Source organism: Colletes latitarsis, chromosome 6, assembly GCF_051014445.1.
Source record: "Colletes latitarsis isolate SP2378_abdomen chromosome 6, iyColLati1, whole genome shotgun sequence".
In the NCBI taxonomy this organism is placed as follows: Eukaryota; Metazoa; Arthropoda; class Insecta; order Hymenoptera; family Colletidae; genus Colletes; species Colletes latitarsis.
In genome coordinates, this window is record NC_135139.1 from 23,404,695 (window position 1) to 23,430,036 (window position 25,342).

General features: G+C 39.6%; 1 protein-coding gene across 10 annotated transcripts in view; it reads right to left on the reverse strand.

The window, feature by feature from the left end:
• Positions 1 to 25,342, reverse strand: part of Ae2 (anion exchange protein Ae2) — a 56,891-nt gene that overhangs the window by 16,379 nt on the left and 15,170 nt on the right. For 3 of the 10 annotated variants that reach the window (XM_076767031.1, XM_076767027.1, XM_076767026.1), the window contains exon 1: positions 8,348 to 8,492. In XM_076767031.1, coding sequence (XP_076623146.1) covers positions 8,348 to 8,419 — 72 coding nt within the window. In that variant the 5' untranslated portion in view covers positions 8,420 to 8,492. Of the gene's footprint in view, positions 1 to 99; positions 145 to 1,225; positions 2,732 to 8,347; positions 8,493 to 15,044; positions 15,239 to 16,612; positions 16,773 to 18,899; positions 19,120 to 25,342 lie in introns of those variants that run through there. The other 7 variants (XM_076767029.1, XM_076767028.1, XM_076767033.1 and 4 more) reach the window with 7 other exon arrangements.

Below are 25,342 nucleotides of genomic sequence, written 5' to 3' on the forward strand. Positions count from 1 at the left end.
CATTATACCCACGCGCGATTAATAAAGTATCCTAAGCTCGTTTCTATCACGCATTTGCATTATAAGAGACCTAAAATGCAATTGTAAATGCAAATGTACCTAGTTTGGCAATGCCCTCGGTTCAATAATCACAGAACTGACCTACTGAAAAGAATTAAAGGTTGTGAATTCTGCCTACCAATAGCTTGCTTTTAAATAAATTATTATTTTCCAGAGAAGCATTTTTATCTGGGAAAAATTTTAATGGGGGATTCTAGAGGCCAAAATAAGACGAAAATCAAGAATACCAATTTGTTGATGGAGACTTCATTAAAAAGATATTAACGTTTAAAGTTCCGCCCGTTCTGAATTTTTTTCTCGAAAATGGGTAAGATTTCGGGGGTATGTCTATTCACCAAAAATGATTGTAATTAACCCTTGCAACCGAAAATAATTTTTCCAAAACGATTTGAAATTTTTTTTCTCCGTCGAAAAATTTCACATCTTCTCGAATTTTTTTCTAGAAAGTGGGTAGGATTTCGGGGGTATGTCTATTCACCAAAAATAATTGTAATTGACCCCTGCAACCGAAAATAATTTTTTTAGAACGATTTGAAATTTTTTTTTTTCGTCGAAAAATTCAGGCATCTAATTAGATTTTCGGTAAGGAATTTTTTTCTCGAAAGTGTGTACGATTTCGGGGGTATGTGTAATGACCAAAAATGATTGTAATTGACCCCCTCAACCGAAAATAATTTTTCCAGAATGATTTGAAATATTTTAATTTCGCCGAAAAATTTCACACCTTCTCGAATTTTTTTCTCGAAAGTGGGTAGGATTTCGGGGGTATGTCTAATGACCAAAAATGATTGTAATTGACCCCTGCAACCGAAAATAATTTTTTTAGAACGATTTGAAATTTTTTTTTTTCGTCGAAAAATTCAGGCAACTAATTAGATTTTCGCTAAAGAATTTTTTTTCTCGAAAGTGCGCAGGATTTCGAGTGTGTGTCTAATGACCAAAAATGATTGTAATTGACCCCCGCAATCGAAAATAATTTTTCCAGAAGGATTTGAAATTTTTGAATTTAATTGTTAATAACTTTTTAACGAAGCCTCCATCAATAAATTAGTATTCTTGATTTTCCTCTTATTTTGACCTCTAGAATCCCCCATTAAAATTTTTCCCAGGGGTGGCCGAACACCCCGTATAGCGTCAAGCGAGGAATTAAACGAAAATAACTTACGTCATTGGGAGGCCCATCGAAAAATAATGTTGTTCACTTTTGACGTCGAAGGGACCCCTTTCCAATGGATCGAGAATGTCGAAGAATCGAGCACGTTAAAAAAATCAAAAATTAAAATCGCACAAGATGGAATCGAATCTCCTGGGACGAAATAAGTATGCTTCAACGACGTCGCCAAATCCTCTTTTGCCGATGTATTAAAGGGTATAGCCGAACAAGGGGGTCAAATATGTCCTTGGACCAAATTTGACATACGATAGATCCATCGATAAAGCATCGGAATCAAACGTTCTATGCCAAGTTTGAACCCTCTATCTTGCTTGGAAGGGCAGCTGTAGGGAAAACTCGAACGATCGAATTTGTGTCCATTTTCCGTATTTAATTCAGTACGAAAATTACGTAAAAAGTCCGGTTATCGCATTGCAGTTATCGAGATACGTGTTCAAGAATTTTTTTAAAAACATATTGTCATTGGTTATGCCTCTGAATTTTTTCAGATTTTTCGATAGGGTTATATTCAAAGCTACCAACAGTATTTCCAAGAGCTGCGATGGTGCAGCGAGTAAAATGTTTGACTGTGGATACGCTGCACATCTTCTTTTATTACATTAATTACATATTTTTTAAATTTCCAACCAAATCACAATGAAAAGTTTTAAACTCTCATGCATTTAATAAATCTGAGTAGAGGAAGATTATTCTCGAACGATGAATTAAAATGCATTCGTAAATTAGCTTTTTACGAATAAAACGTACGTAAAAGTTAGCAACGAGAAATCATCTATTGGTATGATAAATTGAAGAAAAACGCGATTCGACTCGAGAGAAACCGATTTAGAATTACCTCACTTGATATAACACAACAATTTACCTTTTAATTGTTCTTAGAAATTGATTACATTGCGCCAATTGTTTGAACCTATTATTCGCTACTGCGAATTCTAGTATCGAAGGGGTTTTCCCGTGAACGACAAATAAATATTGTTAATTCAAAGAAAGAACTCGAAACACTCTGCCGGGCCGATTGAACGGGTTAGACGAGTCCAAAATTTAAAGAGCGACCCATCAACGTTAGCGAACATTTGAGGAGAACGGGGGAATCACTACTGCAAACGGAATTGAACAAGACACTGAACAGAGTATACAAAGGATTATCTCCGATGGAGTGGCGTCCCGATACCAGAAGATTTCCGCCGAGTTCTCGCTGTCAACGTCGACGATCTTCTATCCTCGAAATAGAAAAGGAAGTCGAGAATCAGCGGAGCGGTTCCGAGAGTCCATGGCCAAACGGTTCCAGTCGCATCGCGGCCGCGTACGGGGGGGCAAGGTTCGAGGGGAGCTCTCAAGGTCCCGGAATCGGTATCGGTTGGTCCGGGTCCACGACGAGGTTAGCAATATTGGCGAATCGTTGAAACACACTGTTAACAGTCGAACAGCTCGTAAGCGTCGAACGCTGAGAGAAGGGGTGCGTGTTCCTTGTCGCGTCCAGGGTACGAGAGTCACTGTCACACAAGGTAAGATATCACTCGATGGTTCGTCCGCAGAGATCGACGTAACCAGCGGAGAAACTTGCCCGATGTCCGTGGGAGGAACGACTTCCCGGAGGAGTTAGCGGCGACCTCGGCCATGGCATCCCGGGCCAAAGTGCCACCCGGCCGGTCGGCTCGTGCTCGCAGCTCGAAAACTCAAACTGACGGAGAGGGTAGCGCCGCCACAGACCGACAGACAGAGAACCGCGGAAAGCTCGTGGCGGGGATGGGCTGTACGCCCGGGGGGGGCAGGGGGCCGGCCCGGTCGATATCAACCCCATGCGTCGCGCCAGACGGATCTCTCCACTGAAAAGTTACCCTTTCTCTCTCTGACCGATCGTGCTTCTACCGGGACATCGCCGGACCGACCGACTTCCCTGCGCGAGAAATGCGATCTCCCGACCTCGTACCCGTACCTGTCCGGATTAACGGGATTCTTGGATTACTCTGTGCCAACCACCGGATCGTGACGCTGCAACCGGGGGCTGCTCGATTCTCAGCTTTGAAACGATTCCAAGTTTTTGAGACTATAAAGAAGACGATTCTAAGGCTTTCGAAGGAGGCCTTCGATACGAAGTCTCGATAGTGTCAAGTGTTTCTACAACAGTTACTAGGATATTATACTTTATGTACGAAATTAAATTTATATGTAACAAACGTGATAGTTGGGCACAGTTTTTCTGACGTGATCGAGCCCCGGTTCTAGTACGTCACGGATAACAGAATATAGTACGCGCGGATAGGTCCGGAAATGAGTGTACCGAAAGATAGGTAGCCATTGGTCGATGCTGTGGATGCAACAAGTGTCAGTCGGCCGTGAAATCTGCCCCCTGGAGGGGCTTGACGGAGCGTTGGAAGCGGATGGAAAGAAGGAGAAAACCGCGGGTGGGAGAAAGAAGGGGCACGAGAAGAGGGGTGGCAAAGTACCGTAGAGTGGTTTCACCGACCAAGGGGAGAGAAAGCTCTCAGCTGGCGGGTGCAGCTGGTGGAGACGAGAACCGGACCAGCGCAACCTGAGCGAGGCCTAGGTCACACCAGGGGCTTATCGACCGCTAGCAATAGCTAGAGAGGGGACAAACACCTCTTTCGATACTACTAACACCTTTGTTATTACTCTAGGCCCTCGTAAAATTGTCACTCGTAACACGGCAACTGGACATGACCGCAAAACGCGTTCCTAAGATTACTTATCCTCATCCTACGGGAGTTCAGGATGCAATTTCAGATTCAATTTTTAACGCCGTGTCTTGATTCGTAGATAAACGCACGACACGAAACCGAAAAGGCACGGTTCGTCGAGCTGCACACCAGGCTGCGAAAAGAATATGGTCTCGCGAGACGAAGACAGGGAATTCGCTGTAATCGCTAGTCTCAGCGACAGCTAATCAAAATCATCGGTTGCGTTATTAATTGATCGCAGCGAGTGCACAGCTGCGGAGTAATGAATTATAAAGTCGATCGACATCGTGATATAAATTATGGTCGATCGGAGGGTCCGGTTCTCATAACCCGCCGCAAAGGTTAACTTTATTTTCGTAACGAGTCGACGGCGTTCTACGTTTCGGAAACCGATGCACATCAAATGACAATGACTTTGAGTGACACAAACAAATGGCTGAATTATAAATAGCGATCAATTTTGTCGACCAATTTGTGATTCCAATTACGTAATGCGTTTCGTCCCTGAAACTTGGAAAGTTGACCTTCGACGGCGCCTTTTTAACAAATAGATTCAAGACTGTCTTTGCCCGTCTATTGTACGAAAGTTTCGACGAACTCTGCGATTGACGTTCGGAGGGGCTCTTTTTCCGCGGAAGTCGGCCTTTGAAGGTGCAACGTTGTTCGAATTAAGGCCGATTTTACTCTCGCCCCAGAAAGAATACACTTTCCGTCGAGCAACGGCACAACAAACGGTGCATCGATTTTCATCGAGCTTTCCAGCGGTGGTAGGGTCAGAGGAGAAGGGGGACGAAGCAGAGAGGCTGTGTGCACAGTTCAGATTCAAGGTCATAGGAGCAGGAAGCGAGAGATACGTACGCGTGCAAACGTATACGCTATCAGCGACGAGGAAGCCCCGGTCGATGGTAGAAAAAGCTCTCCGTCTCTCCTTTTCCGTTTTCCGTGGCCAGTGCAGCGCCACCTAACAACCACCCCTTTCTTTCTAGCGGTTCGTGCCGTCGTAACCGGCAACTCACGACGACCACCGACCACGGATCGTAATTCGTTCGTTAAGGGGAGATTTTTCGTGTAACAAACGAGGAATCCAACCCTTAACTTTTGCACGACGATTATTATTATCTATTAACCAGTTAACTGTGTTTGACGAATATACTCGTCATGGAGAAGTGCCAGGATTCTTTGACTTGACGAGTTTTATAAAATAAACCTATCTTTTTGATGCGATATTTTAACAGCAACACTTACTCTGTGCTTGACGACTATACTCGTCATCGATCGATTTTCGTGACACAGAAATTCGTTAATTAACGTAAAATCTTATTAACCCTAAGCCGTATATTTCATTTTTGTATCTAAAATAGGTTCTAGCAGTGTAACGAATAAATAAATATGGCAGAATTTCATCCGCTCCTCGCCTATCGTTTGAATCCGTGGCGAAAGGGTTATGGCGACCGAGGGTAGTTTAAATGACTTCGATAATCGTGACTCGATCAAAGCGAATTCAATTTCTCGCTGGCCGGTGAGATGGAATCGATATAGGGTGCCATTATCGTGTTCCAATAGGTCAGACCTGGTAAGTGACGTGTCTCTCGGCGATCGATCGATCATCGACGACATTAATGGAAGGTTAGAAGCTGTCAATTAATATGCGTTGGAATTTCTCAGTAAAATGTCCTCGGTTCAAAATAATGTTCCCCTATTTTCTCTATCAAACATTCGCGAATATAATGAAAGAATTCTTTTGTAATATTAATTCTTAGGGGTGCGTCTAACGATCCCAACCGATCGGTAAACTGTGCGCGTTAAACGCCTATAGGCGTTTGATAAATTGCCCTCTAGAGCAGTGTTTCTCAACTTTATAGTACAGGGTGTTCGGCCACCCCTGGGAAAAATTTTAACGGAGGATTCTAGAGGCCAAAATAAGACGAAAATCAAGAATACTAATTTGTTGATGGACGTTTCGTTAAAAATTTATTAATAATTAAATTCAAAAATTTCAAATCGTTTTCGAAAAATTATTTACGGTTGCGGGGGTCCATTACAATCATTTTTGGTGATTACACATACCCCTGAAATCCTATCCATTTTTGAGAAAAAAACTCGGATAGGTACTGAAATTTTACGATGAAAAAAAAATTTTTCAAATCATTCTAAAAAAATTATTTTCGGTTGCAGGGGTCAATTACAATCATTTTTGGTGAAATGACATACTACCGAAATCCTACCCACTTTCTAGAAAAAAATTCGAGAAGATGTGAAATTTTTCGAGAAAATTAAAAAATTTCAAATCGTTCTGGAAAAATTATTTTCGGTTGCAAGGGTCAATTATAATCATTTTTGGTTATTAGACATACCCCCGAAATCCTACTCAGTTTCGAAAAAAAAATTCAGTACGGGAGGAACTTTAAACGTTAATAACTTTTTAACGAAGCCTCCATCGACAAATTGGTATTCTTGATTTTCGTCTTCTTTTGACCCCTCGAATCTCCCATTAAAATTTTTCCCAGGGTTGGCCGAACACCCTGCACAATAAAAAATATTTTTTTATCGAATAGTGTTCGATAAATCTTGGACAAATTCTCTAAATGTAGGTCACGAAGTTTAGCGCGCACATGAAGTAAGTCTTTAACTTCGAGACTTGAACCAAGTATAACTTTCTTTGTAGTCACAGCCTTGGGTTAACATATTCATTCGATTATATTTATTTATGAAAAAAACCGTGTAGGGACAGGGTCATTTCCTTACCAGTTGCTACGATTCTTTCACCGAATACGTACATACATCCTCGACCGTTTGTCGATATTTAAAGCCGACGTCGGGGAATCTAGATTGAAAAGCTCGTTGACCCACCACTTTCGTCCCTCGCATAAATATATTTCCTTTCTTCCGCTGAAACCTTTTCTATTTATGGTTCCCCTATAAAAGCGTGCAGACAACGAGGACCGATATTTCTATTCGTTCGTTTTTCAGCGCGCTTCGTTGCAACGATTTTCACCGACATTTAATATCGTTGTGCACGGGTGTCCTTATTTCCTTTATTAATCCTTTCAATCTCTATATTTTTTTTTTTACCTTTGTCGACGGCAACGAGGAGCGAGGAGTCGGAAAGACCTTGCTCAGGGCGTGTGTTAAAAATAACGTCTCTCCGATGATCCGTGCTCTCATTATCGACCTGACCTTCTCGAGAAACTTTTGTGCTCTTCCGACTTGGAATTGCCGAAGCAGGTACGATCTCGAACGCGATTTCCTTCGCGTACAATTACAGGGTGTCCGGCCACCCCTTGGAAAAATTTTAATGAGGGATTCTAGAGGCCAAAATAAGACGAAAATCAAGAATACCAATTTGCTGATGGAGGCTTCGTTAAAAAGTTATTAACGATTAAATTGAAAAATTTCAAATCGTTCTGGAAAAATTATTTTCGGTTGCGGGGGTCAATTACAATCATTTTTGGTCATTACACATACCCCCGAAATTCTACGCACTTTCGAGAAAAAAATTCGAGGTGTGAAATTTTTTGACGGAAAAAAAAAATTTCAAATCGTTCTGGAAAAATTATTTTCGGTTGCGGGGGTCAATTACAATCATTTTTGGTCATTACACATACCCCCGAAATTCTACGCACTTTCGAGAAAAAAATTCCTTACCGAAAATCTAATTTGGTGCCTAAATTTTTTGACGGAAAAAAAAAATTTCAAATCGTTCTGGAAAAATTATTTTCGGTTGCGGGGGTCAATTACAATCATTTTTGGTCATTACACATACCCCCGAAATTCTACGCACTTTCGAGAAAAAAATTCCTTACCGAAAATCTAATTTGGTGCCTAAATTTTTTGACGGAAAAAAAAAACATTTCAAATCGTTCTGGAAAAATTATTTTCAGTTGCTGGGGTCAATTACGATCATTTTTGGTGGATAGACATACCCTCGAAATCTTGCGCATTTTCGAGAAAAAAATTCAGTACTGGCGGAATTTTTAACGTTAATAACTTTTTAACCAAGCCTCTATCAACAAATTGATATTCTTGATTTTCGTCTTATTTTGGCCTCTGGAATCATTGGTTTTACTAAGCAGGGTCGCCAAATATTCGCAATGCCAAATCCTATGGCGTCGACGCAGAGTCGAGCAAATTTTATTTACGAATATTTGTAAAGACGCTCGTAAATTGGAATCCACAAACGAACGTTTTACACCCACGTCCAAGCGAGCAAGGTCGCGAGTCGAGGCTAATTTTAAAACGAATCCAAAATTTTTATTCGTTGATCGAGAATAAAATTTGCCTGACTGTACCCAGCAGGCGACTTGACAGCTAGAAGTCCATTGTTATGTACGAAAAAGTCACTTGACAGACTATTCTTGATGGAGTGGGGATGACTCGAGTGAGTCATTACACATGTACGTTCTATGTACAGTACCTTGATGGGCGCAGGGGTTACCATGGAATGGATCTTCCTGCGGCAGATCGTTGCGCAGCAGCATACTCCCATAAACCTTGACCGGCACCTTTTTCGTAGAACGTTACCGCGCAATCAACCTTTATGATACTGCGGCCACGATTGACACCGGTCGTCTTGTAATCGAATTTACGGCTTCCGGCCTTGCGTAAGTGTTCCCTGGCCAGTAGCGATGCGTTCCGTCGAGCAGGCGCAAGTCTCGACGTTGACACGGGACAGGGACAACTGTCGTTTCATCCTTTTTTCCCATTTGCCGTGTTAGAACAATTAGAAGCTCCGCTCGCCGTGTCGTTGCACCGAGATTCGTGCTAATCGGCGCCAGTGAAACAGGAAACGTTCGATAAACGGACTTCTTCGAAAGACAATGCGTCGCGAGGAACTCCTTTCTCTTTAACACTTTCGCAGTTTAATCAAATACACGTTGCATTTCATCGAACGATACTTCTCGATACATTATGGAAATTGCTAGACTTATGGAACAAATCCAAATATAAAATTTATCTACAATGCGACATCGTATTCCCTGAACTTTTATTTCTAATATATAAATTTAATCAAATTCAATCGAATAAGTGAATATCTTTAAAGTAGCGGGGATAAAGATTGAGAATCACTGCTCTAGATACTAAATACAGTGAGAGCCTTGGAAATTGGCCGGTTGCTGTCTCCAGCAATTCTTGGAATTGGCTTCCCGCTTGTCCCGGCGCGGCGGTCAAGTATGTTTATGTTTGCGTCTCTCTCTGTCCTGTTACGTTTCACACTCCGTGAAAAAACCGACACAGATTTCCCAGAAGATTAACGTCCCTTCAGCTTTGGCTAGTTTCGGTTCCGAGGCAGCCGAACTCTATTTCCCATTTCTGGATTCGACTGCTTTTTTCCGACGAGATGTCGCGAGATCGATAATTCGATTTTCGAAACTGCCCCAAAGCTAATTTGGATTTTCATCGGAAGCGACGTACGAAGTTATTACGGCGATTCGGAGGATTTGTCGAAAACGGATGGGACGATCGAACGTTCGCTCGTTGGTGCAGTAATCGCTTTCAGCGACCTATTTGTTTTCAATCAACGGCAATACGGTGAACGAAGCTGTTGGATTTCCTAACCGTTTATGTTACAAAAATCATCTCCACGATTGTATATGTTTGGAGTTTACTTTTAGTTTTGGCCAAGGGTTCTACGAACTCATGGTGTTTATTATACGAAGATAAGAGTTCGTCGCTAGGGCGAACTGCGCTTCAAACTCGCCATTTTTCTGCGGATGAAGTCACAGTTCAGTAACAGATCGCTTAGAGAACGGTACAGAACTCTAAGATATACAGGGTGTTCGGCCACCCCTGGGAAAAATTTTAATGGAGGATTCTAGAGGCCAAAATAAGACGAAAATCAAGAATACCAATTTGTTGATGGAGGCTCCGTTACAAAGTTATTAACGTTTAAAGTTCCGCCCGAACTGAATTTTTTTCTCGAAAATGCGCAGGATTTCGGGGGTATGTCTATTCACCAAAAATGATTGTAATTGACCCCCACAGCTAACAATATTTTTTTCAGAACGATTTGAAATATTTTAATTTCGTCGAAAAATTTCACACCTTCTCGAATTTTTTTCTAGAAAGTGGGTACGATTTCGAGGGTATGTCTATTCACCAAAAATGATTGTAATTGACCCCCACAGCTAACAATATTTTTTTCAGAACGATTTGAAATATTTTAATTTCGTCGAAAAATTTCACATCTTCTCGAATTTTTTTCTCGAAAGTGGATAGGATTTCGATGGTATAACTCATGACCAAAAATGATTGTAATTGACCCCTCTAACTAAAAATAATTTTTCCAGAACGATTTGAAATTTTCGAATTTAATTGTTAATAACTTTATAATGATTACCGCATTTTCCGTTCGCTATAGAGGGTGTTCGGCTTCCCCTGGGAAAAATTGTAATGGAGGATTCTAGAGGCCAAAATAAGATGAAAATCAAGAATACCAATTTGTTGATGGAGGCTCCGTTAAAAAGTTATTAACGTTTAAAGTTCCGCCCGAACTGAATTTTTTTCTCGAAAATGCGCAGGATTTCGGGGGTATGTGTAATGACCAAAAATGATTGTAATCGACCCCTGCAATCGAAAATAATTTTTCCAAAACGATTTGAAATTTTTTTTTTTCGTCGAAAAATTTAGGCAATTAGATTTTCGCTAAAGAATTTTTTTCTCGAAAGTGTGTAGGATTTCGAGTGTATGTGTAATGACCAAAAATGATTGTAATTGACCCTCTTAACTGAAAATAATTTTTCCAGAATGATTTGAAATATTTTAATTTCGCCGAAAAATTTGTCTATTCGAATTTTTTTCTCGAAAGTGCGTAGGATTTCAGGGGTATGTGTAATCACCAAAAATAATTGTAATTGACCCCCACAACCGAAAATAATTTTTCCAAAACGATTTGAAATTTTTGAATTTAATTGTTAATAACTTTTTAACGAAGCGTCCATCAACAAATTAGTATTCTTGATTTTCGTCTTATTTTGGCCTCTAGAATCCCCCATTAAAATTTTTCCCAGGGGTGGCCGAACACCCTATATATACCTTAACGTATTAAATAAAAAGTACAATAATTCTACCATTAATTATTGTTGTTTCAATTAAATCATTCGACCCATAACCCTACCTATTCCAATAGAAGCGGAAGATCTCGTGGAACGCGACGAACTGTTAAGGAATCCTATTAAACAGGAAAAAAGATTGAGACGAGGATGACGGTAATCGCGTTTGAATACGCCATTGTCGATTCGCTCGCCGATAGTTTACAGAACATCGAACAAATCGAATCGCTTCTGACTAGTGTTAACGCGCGCCGACACGAGCAGCTTATGAATATCGATTCTTGTGGATGCGTTTGTGCTAGAAATTCCAAAGCGAAACGATATCCGCATCGCGATAAGACGTATCTTTCATTTTTATTTTAACACTTTGTCGACCGTATACTTTTCCTAACCTCAAACTTCTATAGCTCCTACGATACGTGGATTAAAAAAATTCAAATTTGTAAAGGTTCAAACGATCATTTCAACGATGACTAATTCAATGGATGCCGAAGAAACTAATCTAAATACCCAGTGTAAATTTCGTTCTTCTCAACGAAGATATTTGGCATGCGATTGCCTCACTGTGCGATGGGTATTTCTGCGACTGCGTCGTTGTCAATTTTAACGTCCTTCTGCGCCAATATTTGTCTCTTATTTTTATATTTCTAAACGCATTTATTACGCAACCGAATAAAACGTTCGAAGATTGTTTCAATATCGGTGATATCTTTCTCGAGGGACAATATCGCTCAGAATCTACGGTCGCGCGAGATTAGAATCGTCGGGAATGTACAATCGATGCACATCTGGATTCAATCCTGCGAACTTATGCAACGCGCCGAGTAAATATCGCCGGCTTTGTCGTCTCGAATTCCAACGGCGTTATCCAACTCCTCGAAAATATGTCGCAGAAATTTTCTCGGTTCTTCTAAACCGAATGCAGTTGTCTAATTAGATTTCTTTCGATTTTCCACAATTTCATAAAGCAGTCGGCCACGAACACCGCGGTTATCTTTTTTTAAATCCGAAAATACGATAGACTCGTGCACGCGAAGGTAGCACGGATTATCATCTTACAGCGTGACGCTAAACTCCGACGTTGATTCAAAAAGCGGGACAAGCTCGTGTCGACTGATTGGCCTGATTGTTGACGGTCGTAGTTCAATAACCATTTAACATGAGACGCGGAACAACAGTCCATCGAGTCGCATGGCACCTAAGAAACAACGCCTCGCTCAGCACGTGACTTCGATTACAAACAAAAGTTTCTTGGAATTGTCTTCGACTTCTATCTAAAAATGCTTTATTGAAAAGATACGAGCGTTTATAATAAGCGTTCGAAAATTGTTTAGATCGATATTCCTACGTTGCTTCCGTTAAAAGAAACGACTGGAAAAGTTTCATTTTGGACGTTTCGTGACTACCGAAAGATTCGGTGAGTCAGAGATTAAGTACTAACGTGGTTTGTTGCACCATCGTCGCGAAGTGATAACGACCACGTTTAACGACCACGCGGTTGCGGGCTAGAACATATTTCAACGATGATGTGTATTAATTAATTTCGCTCGAACGGTGACCGTAAAATCACGAGAACCACGAATAAACGTGAAACCACAAAGGAATTCCAAACCGTCGGTGATTCCAACGAACGACTCGTGGATTCCCGGAAAAGATTACGGCGAACTCGGCTAAGATCGAAAGCTCGAAACGTTTCGAATTACGAGAAACACCGACGACGCTAATTTACTCTGGTCGTCGGGGATCGACGATTCTCAAAATACACGCAATTTTATCATTAACTAAACATACAAACGTCAGTTTCGTCGACTCCGATAGCTCGACGTCGCTGTAAATATCTGTCTAGGCGATGAAACGATCTTCAAATCTGCCGAGAAATGGCGGTTCGTACGGTCGCCGAATTCTCTCGAAGCCAAGAATAAACAAAGTTGAAAAATCTCGGAATTCCCGAAGAACCCGAGAGTCATTTCCGCGTCAAAGTTCTGCTCGCGACAAAGTAATTCCGATGGCACGAGCAATCATGTAACTTCGCGGATAATACGACGAGGCCTGCGTTTCGTGCAATTTGCATCTCGTCTCCCGTGCAACTCGAAGAGAAGTCGCCAGTAATTTTCAACGTCGATCGTAAACTATTGAAATATAGCACATAAATTTCGTGAACTTCGACGGGCGATCGATATTCGTGAATTACGACCGGGAGAACGGAGCGTGGATAATACCAGAAGCCAGTGATTTGATTGTTGCGTAAAAAGAAAGGTACAGCGTACGACGAAATAACCGTCTAATGGCGGACCAACGAAGGAATCGTGGGCCGATTGTTGTTATTACTCCACGAATCCCCGCGTAATTAGATCAGATTTTATTAGTCGCATTTCGATTCATCGATGTCAACGAGCAGAGCTGGCAATCGGTCAATTGGAATTTTATTAAACACTCGATCGTAATCCCGTGTCGACGTTTATTTTTACGCTCGGAACTCGAACGGAAGTCTAATATACAGGGTGTTCGGCCGGCCCTGGGAAAAATTTTAATGGGAGATTCTAGAGGCCAAAATAAGACGAAAATCAAGAATACCAATTTCTCGATAGAGGCTTTGTTAAAAAGTTATTAACGTTTAAAGTTCCGTCCTTTCTGAATTTTTTTCTCGAAAACGGGCAGAATTTCGGGGATATGTCTATTCACCAAAAGTGATTGTAATTCACCCCCGCAACTGAAAATATTTTTTTCAGAACGATTTGAAATTTTTTTTTTCCATCAAAAAATTTTACACTTTCTCGAATTTTTTTCTAGAAAATGGGTAGGATTTCGGGGATATGTCTATTCACCAAAAGTGATTGTAATTCAGCCCCACAGCTAACAATATTTTTTTCAGAACGATTTGAAATATTTTAATTTCGTCGAAAAATTTCACACCTTCTCGAATTTTTTTCTCGAAAGTGGATAGGATTTCGGGGATATGTCTATTCACCAAAAATGATTGTAATTCACCCCCACAGCTAACAATATTTTTTTCAGAACGATTTGAAATTTTTTTTTCCATCGAAAAATTTTACACCTCGAATTTTTTTCTCGAAAGTGGGTAGGATTTCGAGTGTATGTGTAATGATAAAAAATGATTGTAATTGACCCCCACAACCGAAAATAATTTTTCCAGAATGATTTGAAATATTAAAATTTAATTGTTAATAACATTTTAACGAAGCCTCCATCAACAAATTGGTATTCTTGATTTTCGTCCTATTTTGGCCTCCAGAATCACCCATTAAAATTTTTCCCAGAGGTGGCCGAACACCCTGTATATAAATTAACACATTTTTACATTTATATATTTCCATGCTAATGTAAAAGTTAAATTTGCTTCGAATAATTGGAAACGATAAGTAGGTGTCACTTAAAATAAACTGACACAGGGAGCAAATACTAAATGTAATGTTGACGGATACTGTTAGGCTATTCGATATCTCGACCAATATGCGAATCGGGTGCTAACGAGAATTTTACTGTTGAATCAACACGTCACTTTGTGTTAATCGTCGATGAATATATTAGCCAACTTCTTCGTGATCTTGTTCCCAAAAAGACGCAAATTTTAAATACGAATTAGAAAAATCTGTTTCATCGATTGAAAAATTTCTACTGTCGGGTAGTAATCCATTTTATCGCATTCGTTAGATTCTTTATACAATTATCGGACTATGCTACAGCTCGGTGCGTGGAATCCACGGCGGTACTTTTCCTATAAATTTATTTTCCATTCAAAATTGCGCAATATGATCATGCTTTCGTCGAAAATCTAACGATGGAACCGATCCACTACCGATCGTATCCGTTGGCCATTTATTTTGAACAAATAAAAAATAAACCTTTTTTCTGGGCTCTCGTTCGTGTTTTTATTTTTATCGAAAAAAGTTTTAAATATTTCGCTTGATTATCGTTTGCACGATAAATTGATGGCTTCGACGAGTATTTTGGAGTTTATTCGAGTGTTTTCGAAGTCTAGAATAATAAAGAATCAGGCCCAAGAATAAAAGGGGCATATTGTAGGCGGAGGAGAGCACTTACCGATACCCTTTTGCCAAAGCCAAGGAAGGACAGCTTCCTTTTGGTATTCTCCATCGTTCACCGATCCCGGTAGCTGCTGGGGCAGCTATCAGCCTAAGGTGTCGTCTTTTTCCTGGGTGCTCGACCGATCCTGAGTCGGGACGGCGATGTCCACATGTGGAGGAGTCGCTGGGATGGCAGCTCCGTTCTGCTAGCTATCGAACAAACGTTTGTCGATTAATTCCTAGTTAACACTACATTTACGGATGTTGATTATATACCTATTTTTACTGAAACGAGTCAATTTGACTCATACAACAAAATTCAAGTTGTTTGCAAAAGAAATAGTTCCAAATCAATTTAAATGGAAGATTTATTATTAAAAATTTCATTGAAAACATTTTTTACGTATACACTGTTTTTTTTAAAATACATTTAGCAAAAGAAATTTTTTCTGATTTTTTCCAACGATGGGAACCTTATACCTTTTACACATAAATATCATTTTTTAAAATTTTATAAAATTATATTATTTCACTAAAAATGCGACGTATAAGTCGGAATTATGAGAGTTTTTTTTAGCCTCAGCTAACTGATAAATTGACAAGATTGAACATAAATGTTTACGCGTAATTGGTGTTAGAATTCTGATTTTTTATGTAAGCCAGAAATTTAAATCATTTTATGAGTCAAATTGGCTCACAACCGTAAAAATAGGTATAGCACACTCCACATTACGAAATGAGGGGGTTAGTCGAGGGGAGGAATTCATATTCATAATTCATTACGGAATTAAAAACCAACGTACGTTATTAAAAAATAATATTCAAGTTTTTTATATACAAACAAAATTCTAAGTGAGTCAAATTGGCTCAGTCCGTGAATCTAGTATTAAGTGTTTTAACTTTGTTTACAATTATTTCGCAATCTGATAATTCGTCGTTGTTTACTACGCGGTTACTTGGAAAAAATTCTTCCATAACATTTCTCGTTATCCCATGGCTTACGCCACTTTCATAATCACCCACACAATTAGAGGCTTTCCGTACGTTATCAATCTTCGCGTAAAATGTAGGAAGGTCTTGCCAAAATCCCGCTGGTCGAGATAATTTATTCTCTACTTTGCCACTTCGACTCGTTGTAAAGAAACAATTTTCTCTTAATTTTTCTTATCACATTTCTCCGACGATTTCAAATAGACTTTAATTAGTTACGTCGCGGTTACGCATCTGTGGCGGTGGATTTAAATGAGAATTAAAGTGGCACATAAATAATACGATAAGCTAGATGCGTGTCATAATCTACGCGATAAGCTAGATGCCTGGTAGCGAGGATATTAAGCACGAGTTCGTAAATCGTACTGGCACGATTTAAGAAACCTTGCGGGTGCTTTCGTTTGGAAACGAACGTGACTTTTGGGAAAATATTTATTTAACCAACCCGTACTTTTAATACAAGTGAAACGCGTAGAGATTATTAGGTATCGTAACTTGAACGAATACTTGAAAGAATACTTTGATAGATGTATTTAAAGGGTGAAGAAACGAGGTAGGACGCGAGCAATAATGGCGGAGGGAGTGGATACAGACCTTTAAATGAAACAGTGCAGTCTAGAGTCTCGGGGATGATCGGTATTGTGAGTGATCTCGAGAACACTTGTTCACGAACTACGGATCGCGGAGATCTCTCGAACGGTCGAGCCTGGATCGAGAAAGAGAGCTGACACGACAACAGTGACCGACCGACTGACTTCATTCGAGGCTACCAGCAACGCGACGTCCATCCAGAGGGACCGCGATTTCAATATAAGTTGATGAATAGTGTCCCGACGTAGCGTAACGTCCGCGTTATAAATAGCCAAACAATTCGATACGTTTTATCGATGATTTGGCCCAACATTTACTCAAGTTCCACAGTAAACCAACTTCTATTTACGTTTCGTTCTTAAATCATTCACACAGGGTGTTCGACCACCTCTGGGAACAATTTTAATGGGAGATTCTGGAGGCCAAAATAGGACGAAAATCAAGAATATCAATTTCTTGACTGAGACTTCGTTAAAGGTTATTGAAACACTTGTCAAATCGTTCTGGAAAAAATATTTTCAGTTGCAAGGGTCAATTGCAAGCATTTTTGGTCAATAGACATACCTCCGAAATCCTACTCAATTTCGAGAAAAAAAATCGAGTAGGGGGTGAGAGTTTTGGGTAAAAAAAAAAGAATTTCGAATCGTCTTGGAAAAATTATTTTTAGTTGCAGGGGTCAAATACAAGCATTTTTGGTCAATAGACATACCCCCGAAATCACACCCACTTTTGAGAAAAAAAATCGAGTAGGTGGTCAAAATTTTGGGTAAAAAAAAACAATTTCGAATCGTTCTAGAAAAAATATTTTCAATTGCAGGGATCGATTATAATCATTTTTGGTCAAAAGACATAACCCCGAAATCCTACTCAGTTTCGAGAAAAAAAATCGAGTAGGTGGTCAAAGTTTTGGGTAAAAAAAAAGAATTTCGAATCGTTTTGGAAAAATTATTTTTAGTTGCAGGGGTCAAATACAAGCATTTTTGGTCAATAGACATACCCCCGAAATCCTACTCAGTTTCGAGAAAAAAAATCGAGTAGGTGGTCAAAATTTTGGGTAAAAAAAAAGAATTTCGAATCATCTTGGAAAAATTATTTTTAGTTGCAGGGGTCAATTACAAGCATTTTTGGTCAATAGACATACCCCCGAAATCCTACTCAGTTTCGAAAAGAAAAATCGAGTAGGTGGTCAAAGTTTTGGGTAAAAAAAAAGAAGAATTTCGAATCATCTTGGAAAAATTACTTTTATTTATTTATATTTGGAATTAAAATTTTTCTTATTCGCGATCGCGTGATTTAAGAGGCTCCTTAACGAAGCATCTTATTTCTATTATTATTCTTTACGGCATTTCTAATCTACACTGTCTATTATTCGCGACCAGATAAATCTCTGACGGGACAACGAAGCATGGCCGAGGAACGGAAAACAACTTTACCGCTTCGACCGGGAGAAGAATGTTCTTTCTTGTTCGTCGTGGCGGTAATTGTTCATTGCAGCGGACCCGCTGGCGCGAACAATGTCTTTCGTGCAACCGGAATGGCTAAACTGTTTTCGAGGGAAAGGATTACAAGCCGTACAATATTTGCTTCTCGGTATGCGGCCGAACAGGTACTGTCATGGCCAACGATTTGGGAAACGCATCGCCTACGGGTTTTAGCGACGTTGTCCTCTGTGATATTCAGCGAAATCGACGACCGATTCGAGGCCCCATGGAACTTCTCTGCGTTGAACGATTGAGCAAAATTTACAGACGATGCAAATATTTTAAATAGTATTTAACGTTATCTTAGACATCATTTTAACACTAGATTTAGTAGGTAAGGTTTCAATTTACATTGCAGAAAAGAAAATATTTATATTACGCAAAAATAGATTCTCAAACGTAACCAAATATTGCGTAAAAATCTTACAAATATCTACTCGAGATCGTAAATAATAACGTGTCAGGATTTCCCGTAAAAATTTCGCCGTCATTGCGTAAAGAATAATCTATCATAAATGCAAAACAAACGCGTTACTTTGCTACCGAATCAACCGAATGAATCATTCCGAGATAATGTCGGGTTTGCTAAAAAGTTCGCGCGTATTTTCCAACTGAAACGAAACCGTTGATGTAACGAATGTAAAAAAAAGTTTGGATTTCGTAATAAATTTCGAGAGTCTTATATTTTGTAAGAGCAAATTCGGTACTCGCGAAGAAACTGATCCTAAGATCCTTCGACGGTGGAAGATGGTAAGTATCAATTACAATGGAATAGGAAATGCAGAAATTGTAACCCAAATGTATAATACCTGCTGACAGATTGGTTCCTTTTCCAGAATCGAGCGGCGTGTGCCTTTCGACCTTCGTCTGGCGGTCCACCGAGCACGAGCTTGCGATTCTACAGCGTTCGTCGCGCAACTACGTTAACATATGCGTGAAAACGGTCGCGTCGAAATTCGTGTCCCGCGACTAAATAGCTTGTTCGAAGAATAATTGTACCGTAAACAGACCCGCGGAAGGCGTGTCTATCGATCGATTTTGGTGTGGAGAGTCGTTCACGGATGAGCGTGTGGCTCTCGACGACGACCACGGCCACGCGTTCAGAAAAGCGTCGCGATGAAGATATCTCGCGAGTTGCCTGCCGGCTTTGTGGCTGTTCGACGAAACTGGGCCCTTTTGTCAGCGCACCATCTGCCGCGTTGTCGCGTCAAATTGTGTTTCTTTATAGTTTTTTTTTTCTTTTTTTTTTTGTTCTCGCACCTTCGTCGCTGTATCAACAGTTCGGACTGTTCCGTTGAATTACGGTTTGATAACGCGTGTTACGGCGATGCCTGAAATTATATGCGCTCGCGCGCGATAATTCGTTGCGGCCAGCCATTACGAGAATAACCGTTCTTATCAATTCGTCGTCTCTCGAACATTTTCTTTTTCCTTTACCTCGTACACGGTCCCAAAAATAATTAGATCACTTACGCAAATGACTTTATCCTTGAACGAAATACTCGATACCTGGTATGCTCTAACGCGATGTACATACAAATTGAACATTCGGTATAAATACCACGTACGCGCCACTATTTACCAAGAGTAATCGTTATGATAAAAATGAACTGGTAAGTTGACTTTTTACACGTTGTTATCGATAATTAAAATCAGCTGGTTGGACGATTTCGATTATTGGTTCGATGCTTTGACGTTTTACAGTAGTTTTTTTAAAACCAGCATGGCTGGCGTTTGATCGGGATGATTTATTCGAAAATATGGGATTCCATTGGTACATTTCTGCCAAATGTTTCTCTTCTTCTCGTTCTAATAGAATGTTACAATTACGAGAAATTATTCGGTTTTGCAGCCACTAAATTATGGGTATTTTAAACCTGTGGTAACCTAATATTGACGAGGGTAACAGTATCTGTAGAATTGAAGCCGGCTAGAATGAAATTATTTACCTTACACCATTCGCCGTCCGTTTCGCGAACCGACTAATAGACACAGTCGTGTATTAATAGTGACATAATGTAACCTTGTTTACGTGCTACGCCAAATTCTTCTGTTCCGCTTCGAAACCTGTTTCGATACCACCTATCTACAGGCTGCGACTCGTGGTAAATATGTACTATCCGTAAAGTGACTCTATCAAGTTGTAAGGAACTTGAAATTCGCGAAAATCGTGATGCGTTTTATAAAAAGACTAGCTTTCGCTCGCACAGGAAACCGTTTAGTTCCATCGGAAATTGATATTGTTTCTCCATAAAATAATGGATATTGATATTGTTTCTAATGGGCCTCAACATACAGGAAACAATTAAAAAGACTCTCTTAGGTGAAATAAGGCTACTTTAAAGCGAAATAAGTGTATCAATGAGCATTCAGACCAAGTATCAGCTAAATCACGAACAAAATATGTCCCATACAAACGTTGCAACCCCTTTTCACCCCTTCAGAGGTTGAATTTTTTAAAAAAACGGAATAAGTGATTGATTAATTGTGTCAAAGAGCATTAAGACCAAGTATGAAGCAAATCTGACCACAAATAAAGTATTCCTCATACAAACGTTGTAACCTTTTTTCACCCCTCCAGAGGTTGAATTTTTTAAAACCAGAATAAGTGTTTAATTGTGTCAAGTATGAAGCAAATCTGACTATAAATAAAGTATTCCTCATACAAACAAATCGTTCTGGAAAAAATATTTACAGTTGCAAGGGTCGATTACAAGCATTTTTGGTTAAAAGACATACCCCCGAAATCCTACTCAGTTTCGAGAAAAAAAATCGAGTAGGTGCTGAAAGTTTTGGGTAAAAAAAAAGAATTTTGAATCGTCTTGGAAAAATTATTTTCGGTTGCAGGGGTCAATTACAAGCATTTCTGGTCAAAAGACATACCCCCGAAATCCTACTCAGTTTCGAGAAAAAAAATCGAGTAACTGGTCAAAGTTTTGGGTAAAAAAAAAGAATTTTGAATCGTCTTGGAAAAATTATTTTCGGTTGCAGGGGTCAATTACAAGCATTTTTGGTCAAAAGACATACCCCCGAAATCCTACTCAGTTTCGAGAAAAAAAATCGAGTAGGTGCTGAAAGTTTTGGGTAAAAAAAAAGAATTTTGAATCGTCTTGGAAAAATTATTTTCGGTTGCAGGGGTCAATTACAAGCATTTTTGGTCAAAAGACATACCCCCGAAATCCTACTCAGTTTCGAGAAAAAAAATCGAGTAGGTGCTGAAAGTTTTGGGTAAAAAAAAAGAATTTTGAATCGTCTTGGAAAAATTATTTTCGGTTGCGGGGGTCAATTACAAACATTTTTGGTCAAAAGACATACCCCCGAAATCCTACCCACTTTCTAGAAAAAAATTCGAGAAGATGTGAAATTTTTCGAGAAAATTAAAATATTTCAAATCGTTCTGAAAAAAATATTGTTAGCTGTGGGGGTCAATTACAATCATTTTTGGTGAATAGACATACCACCGAAATCTTGCGCATTTTCGAGAAAAAAATTCAGTATGATCGGAACTTTAAACGTTAATAACTTTTTACCAAAGCCTCTATCAACAAATTAGTATTCTTGATTTTCGTCTTATTTTGGCCTCTAGAATCCCCCATTAAAATTTTTCCCAGGGTTGCCCGAACACTCTGTATAGATTGAAAAGTAATTTCGTTTTTGTTTTACACTAGGTTTCGCGTTTTAATGAAACAATGAACCTGTCGTGTTTTAATAAAAATAAATGTATCGTTGCAGGGAGGAACTACCAGTAACAGAGTGTAAGCGCAAAACAACAACATATTCGTAAATGTTTCAGGGCATGCATGATACAGTGGACGAATACGACCCAGTAAAAGTCGATGAATAAGTAAATCTGTATTACGTAATGATAGGCGTAGGCACGTTTCGTGCACGCTGTCAAGTTTTATGGTCTACCCTCGTTTTAAATATTCAAATATCGGGAAACGAATCCCGTTACACGCATGTCTTACACAGGGCGAAAATAGACGATCGAATAATTCGGACTCGTGCAGTCCCTGCAAACGTACGGGAAAGTATTACTCAATTACATTCTACTTTCCCTTTTTTTGTAGTTCCATTCTTGCCACCGTCTTCGACGAGGAAGTGCAACGTATTTGAAATGCCGATCACGGCAGAGGATGGGAGCAAATAACGCTGCAAATATCATAGAGAAACGAATAGATCGAAGAATAATTTTAAACCCATATTATCGCTCGTTCTTTATGTGCACAAACGATTTGCGTGCGAGATCTAAGCTATCGAGTAACGTTACTTTCTAAAAGAAACGACAGACTCGGCGATTCTTTAAACGTAAACAGTTTCGACGTCTCTAATTCATCGTATTATCGCGAGCGTAATCTGAGACATCCAAATTACACATGCTAGATCCTTCGATAGAATATCGATACAGTCAAAATGCCAGCTTTGCTTTGAAAACAGCTACAAAAAGTATGATTAGTTACTAAATGTACTTTTGAGCCAACTGGTTAACCAATAGTTTTTTTTTCATCTTTGTATTCTCATATCTCCATAAATTAAATGTCTACAATTCCGAATCGAACAGACAGGCGGCAAACGTTACGACAGAATTGCTATCCACGGCGTAACATCGCGACATATTATTTATTCGCCTCTGTTAATTTTTAATTGCGCCTCTCTGACTAAGCGTCTAAGCTGCACAATTGAAATAATGGCTAGGCATCTTATAAAAGACCAAACGATAATTCTCGAGTTAATAGTTGGTGTTCCGTGTTCCATGGATGGAAGTTCCCGTTGAAAATTTTTCCATGACTCAACCGAGGAACAGACGAAACTTGTTTCTACTACGAACGAGGGACAGAGAGAGAGAGAGAAAGAGAAAAGATGTCGCTCGGAGCGTCGCAGCAGCACGTGTGCCGAGAAGAAAGGACATTCGCGCAGTTGCACGATGCCAGTCAGAGATATCGAAAGATTTATAAAATCAGGTCGAAAACCTCGGGTCCCCCTGCTTGCATAACCTTGTGCCACAAAAGACACGCGAGAGGAGAAACCCGTGCTCCTTTCTCTCCGACCAGGCTCGAATCGCTTTTGTTTCGACGATTTATTCGCACGAGCCGACGCGAGACCGACTCTTGCCGCCAAAACGCGCGAACGAAACGTCCACTCGTCGTCCGTAACCTTCGTGACGGATAACTCTTTGATAAAAAAAAAAAAATCGAGATAAATTTCACGCTGTATGCAAACGGAAGACCCAACGAAGCATCAAAGTTTTCATCGGTGCGCGCAATCCCTTCGACGGAGGCGACGGCGCAGCTTAATTGGTCCAATTAGACGTCCAGCATGGGTGCGATCAACAACATTGTTAAGCCGAATGAGCGTGCGTATTAGCAGCGACGAGAAATGTTTGTCACGCGGTCGCATCTTTCCCGCTTTTCACCCTTAATTGGACCAGAGCCCGACGCTTAACGTCGTTAACCGTTGACGCTTAATTACATCACATGACAAAATGCGGTGCACGTTAAAAACAATTGCCGACTTCGGAACGAGCGCCGCGTGACTTTGATCGTTTCTTGAACGCGCGGACGGTGGTTCTCAATCGTTTCGATCGCAGCTGTTCCGAGTGTTCGAACACATTCGATGCGCTTCTAATTCGAAACGAATCGCGAACTCGTTCCAGGTTTCGAGTACAGCGATAAGCGATTTATTCTAATGTTTTGTTAACGATATGCTGTGCTTCCTCTAGTATTACTACCGCCTGTCGATAATAATTACACCTTAAAACAAGACTTAGGTTAGGTCTGGGTTATAAGGTTATCGGAAGGTGAATAGTTTCACCCCTGGGAAAAACTTCAATGGGGGATTTTAGAGACCAAAATAAGACGAAAATCAAGAATATCAATTTGTTGATGAAGGCTTCGTTAAAAAGTTATTAACGTTTAAAGTTCCGACAGTACTGAATTTTTTTCTCGAAAATGCGCAAGATTTCGGGGGTATGTCTATTCACCAAAAATGATTGTAATTGACCCCCACAGCTAACAATATTTTTTTCAGAACGATTTGAAATATTTTAATTTCGTCGAAAAATTTCACACCTTCCCGAATTTTTTTCTCGAATGTGGGTAGGATTTCGAGGGTATGTCTAATGACCAAAAATGATTGTAATTGACCTCCGTAACCGAAAATAATTTTTCCAAAACGATTTGAAATTTTTTTTTCCGTCGAAAAATCTCATACATTTTCGAATTTTTTTCTCGAAAATGGGTAGGATTTCGGGGGTATGTGTAATGACCAAAAATGATTGTAATTGACCCCTACAGCTAACAATATTTTTTTCAGAACGATTTGAAATATTTTAATTTCGTCGAAAAATTTCACACCTTCTTGAATTTTTTTCTCGAATGTGGGTAGGATTTCGAGGGTATGTCTAATGACCAAAAATGATTGTAATTGACCCCCGCAACCGAATATAATTTTTCCAAAACGATTTGAAATTTTTTTTCCCGTCGAAAAACTTCATACCTTTTCGAATTTTTTTCTCGAAAATGGGTAGGATTTCGGGGGTATGTGTAATGACCAAAAATGACTGTAATTGACCCCTATAGCTAACAATATTTTTTTCAGAACGATTTGAAATATTTTAATTTCGTCGAAAAATTTCACACCTTCTTGAATTTTTTTCTCGAATGTGGGTAGGATTTCGAGGGTATGTCTAATGACCAAAAATGATTGTAATTGACCTCCGTAACCGAAAATAATTTTTTCAGAACGATTTGAAATTTTTTTTTTCGTCGAAAAATTCAGGCACTCAATTAGAGTTTTGGAAAGGAATTTTTTTCTCGAAAGTGCGTAGGATTTCAGGGGTATGTCTCTTCACCAAAAATGATTGTAATTGACCCTTGCAACCGAAAATAATTTTTTCAAAACGATTCGAAATTCTTTTTTTTACCCAAAATTTTTAACACCTACTTGATTTTTTTTCTCGAAACTGAGTAGGATTTCGGGGGTATGTCTATTCACCAAAAATGATTGTAATTGACCCCCGCAACCGAAAATAATTTTTCCAGACCGATTTGAAATTTTTGAATTTAATTGTTAATAACTTTTTAACGAAGCCTCCATCGACAAATTGGTATTCTTGATTTTCGTCTTATTTCGGCCTCTCGAATCCCCCATTGAAATTTTTCCCAGGGTTGACCGAACACCCTGTATATGATCTATAATTGGACCACTTTTACGAGGGATGTAGAGTCTCGTTAAACAAGTTAGCGTATAGTAC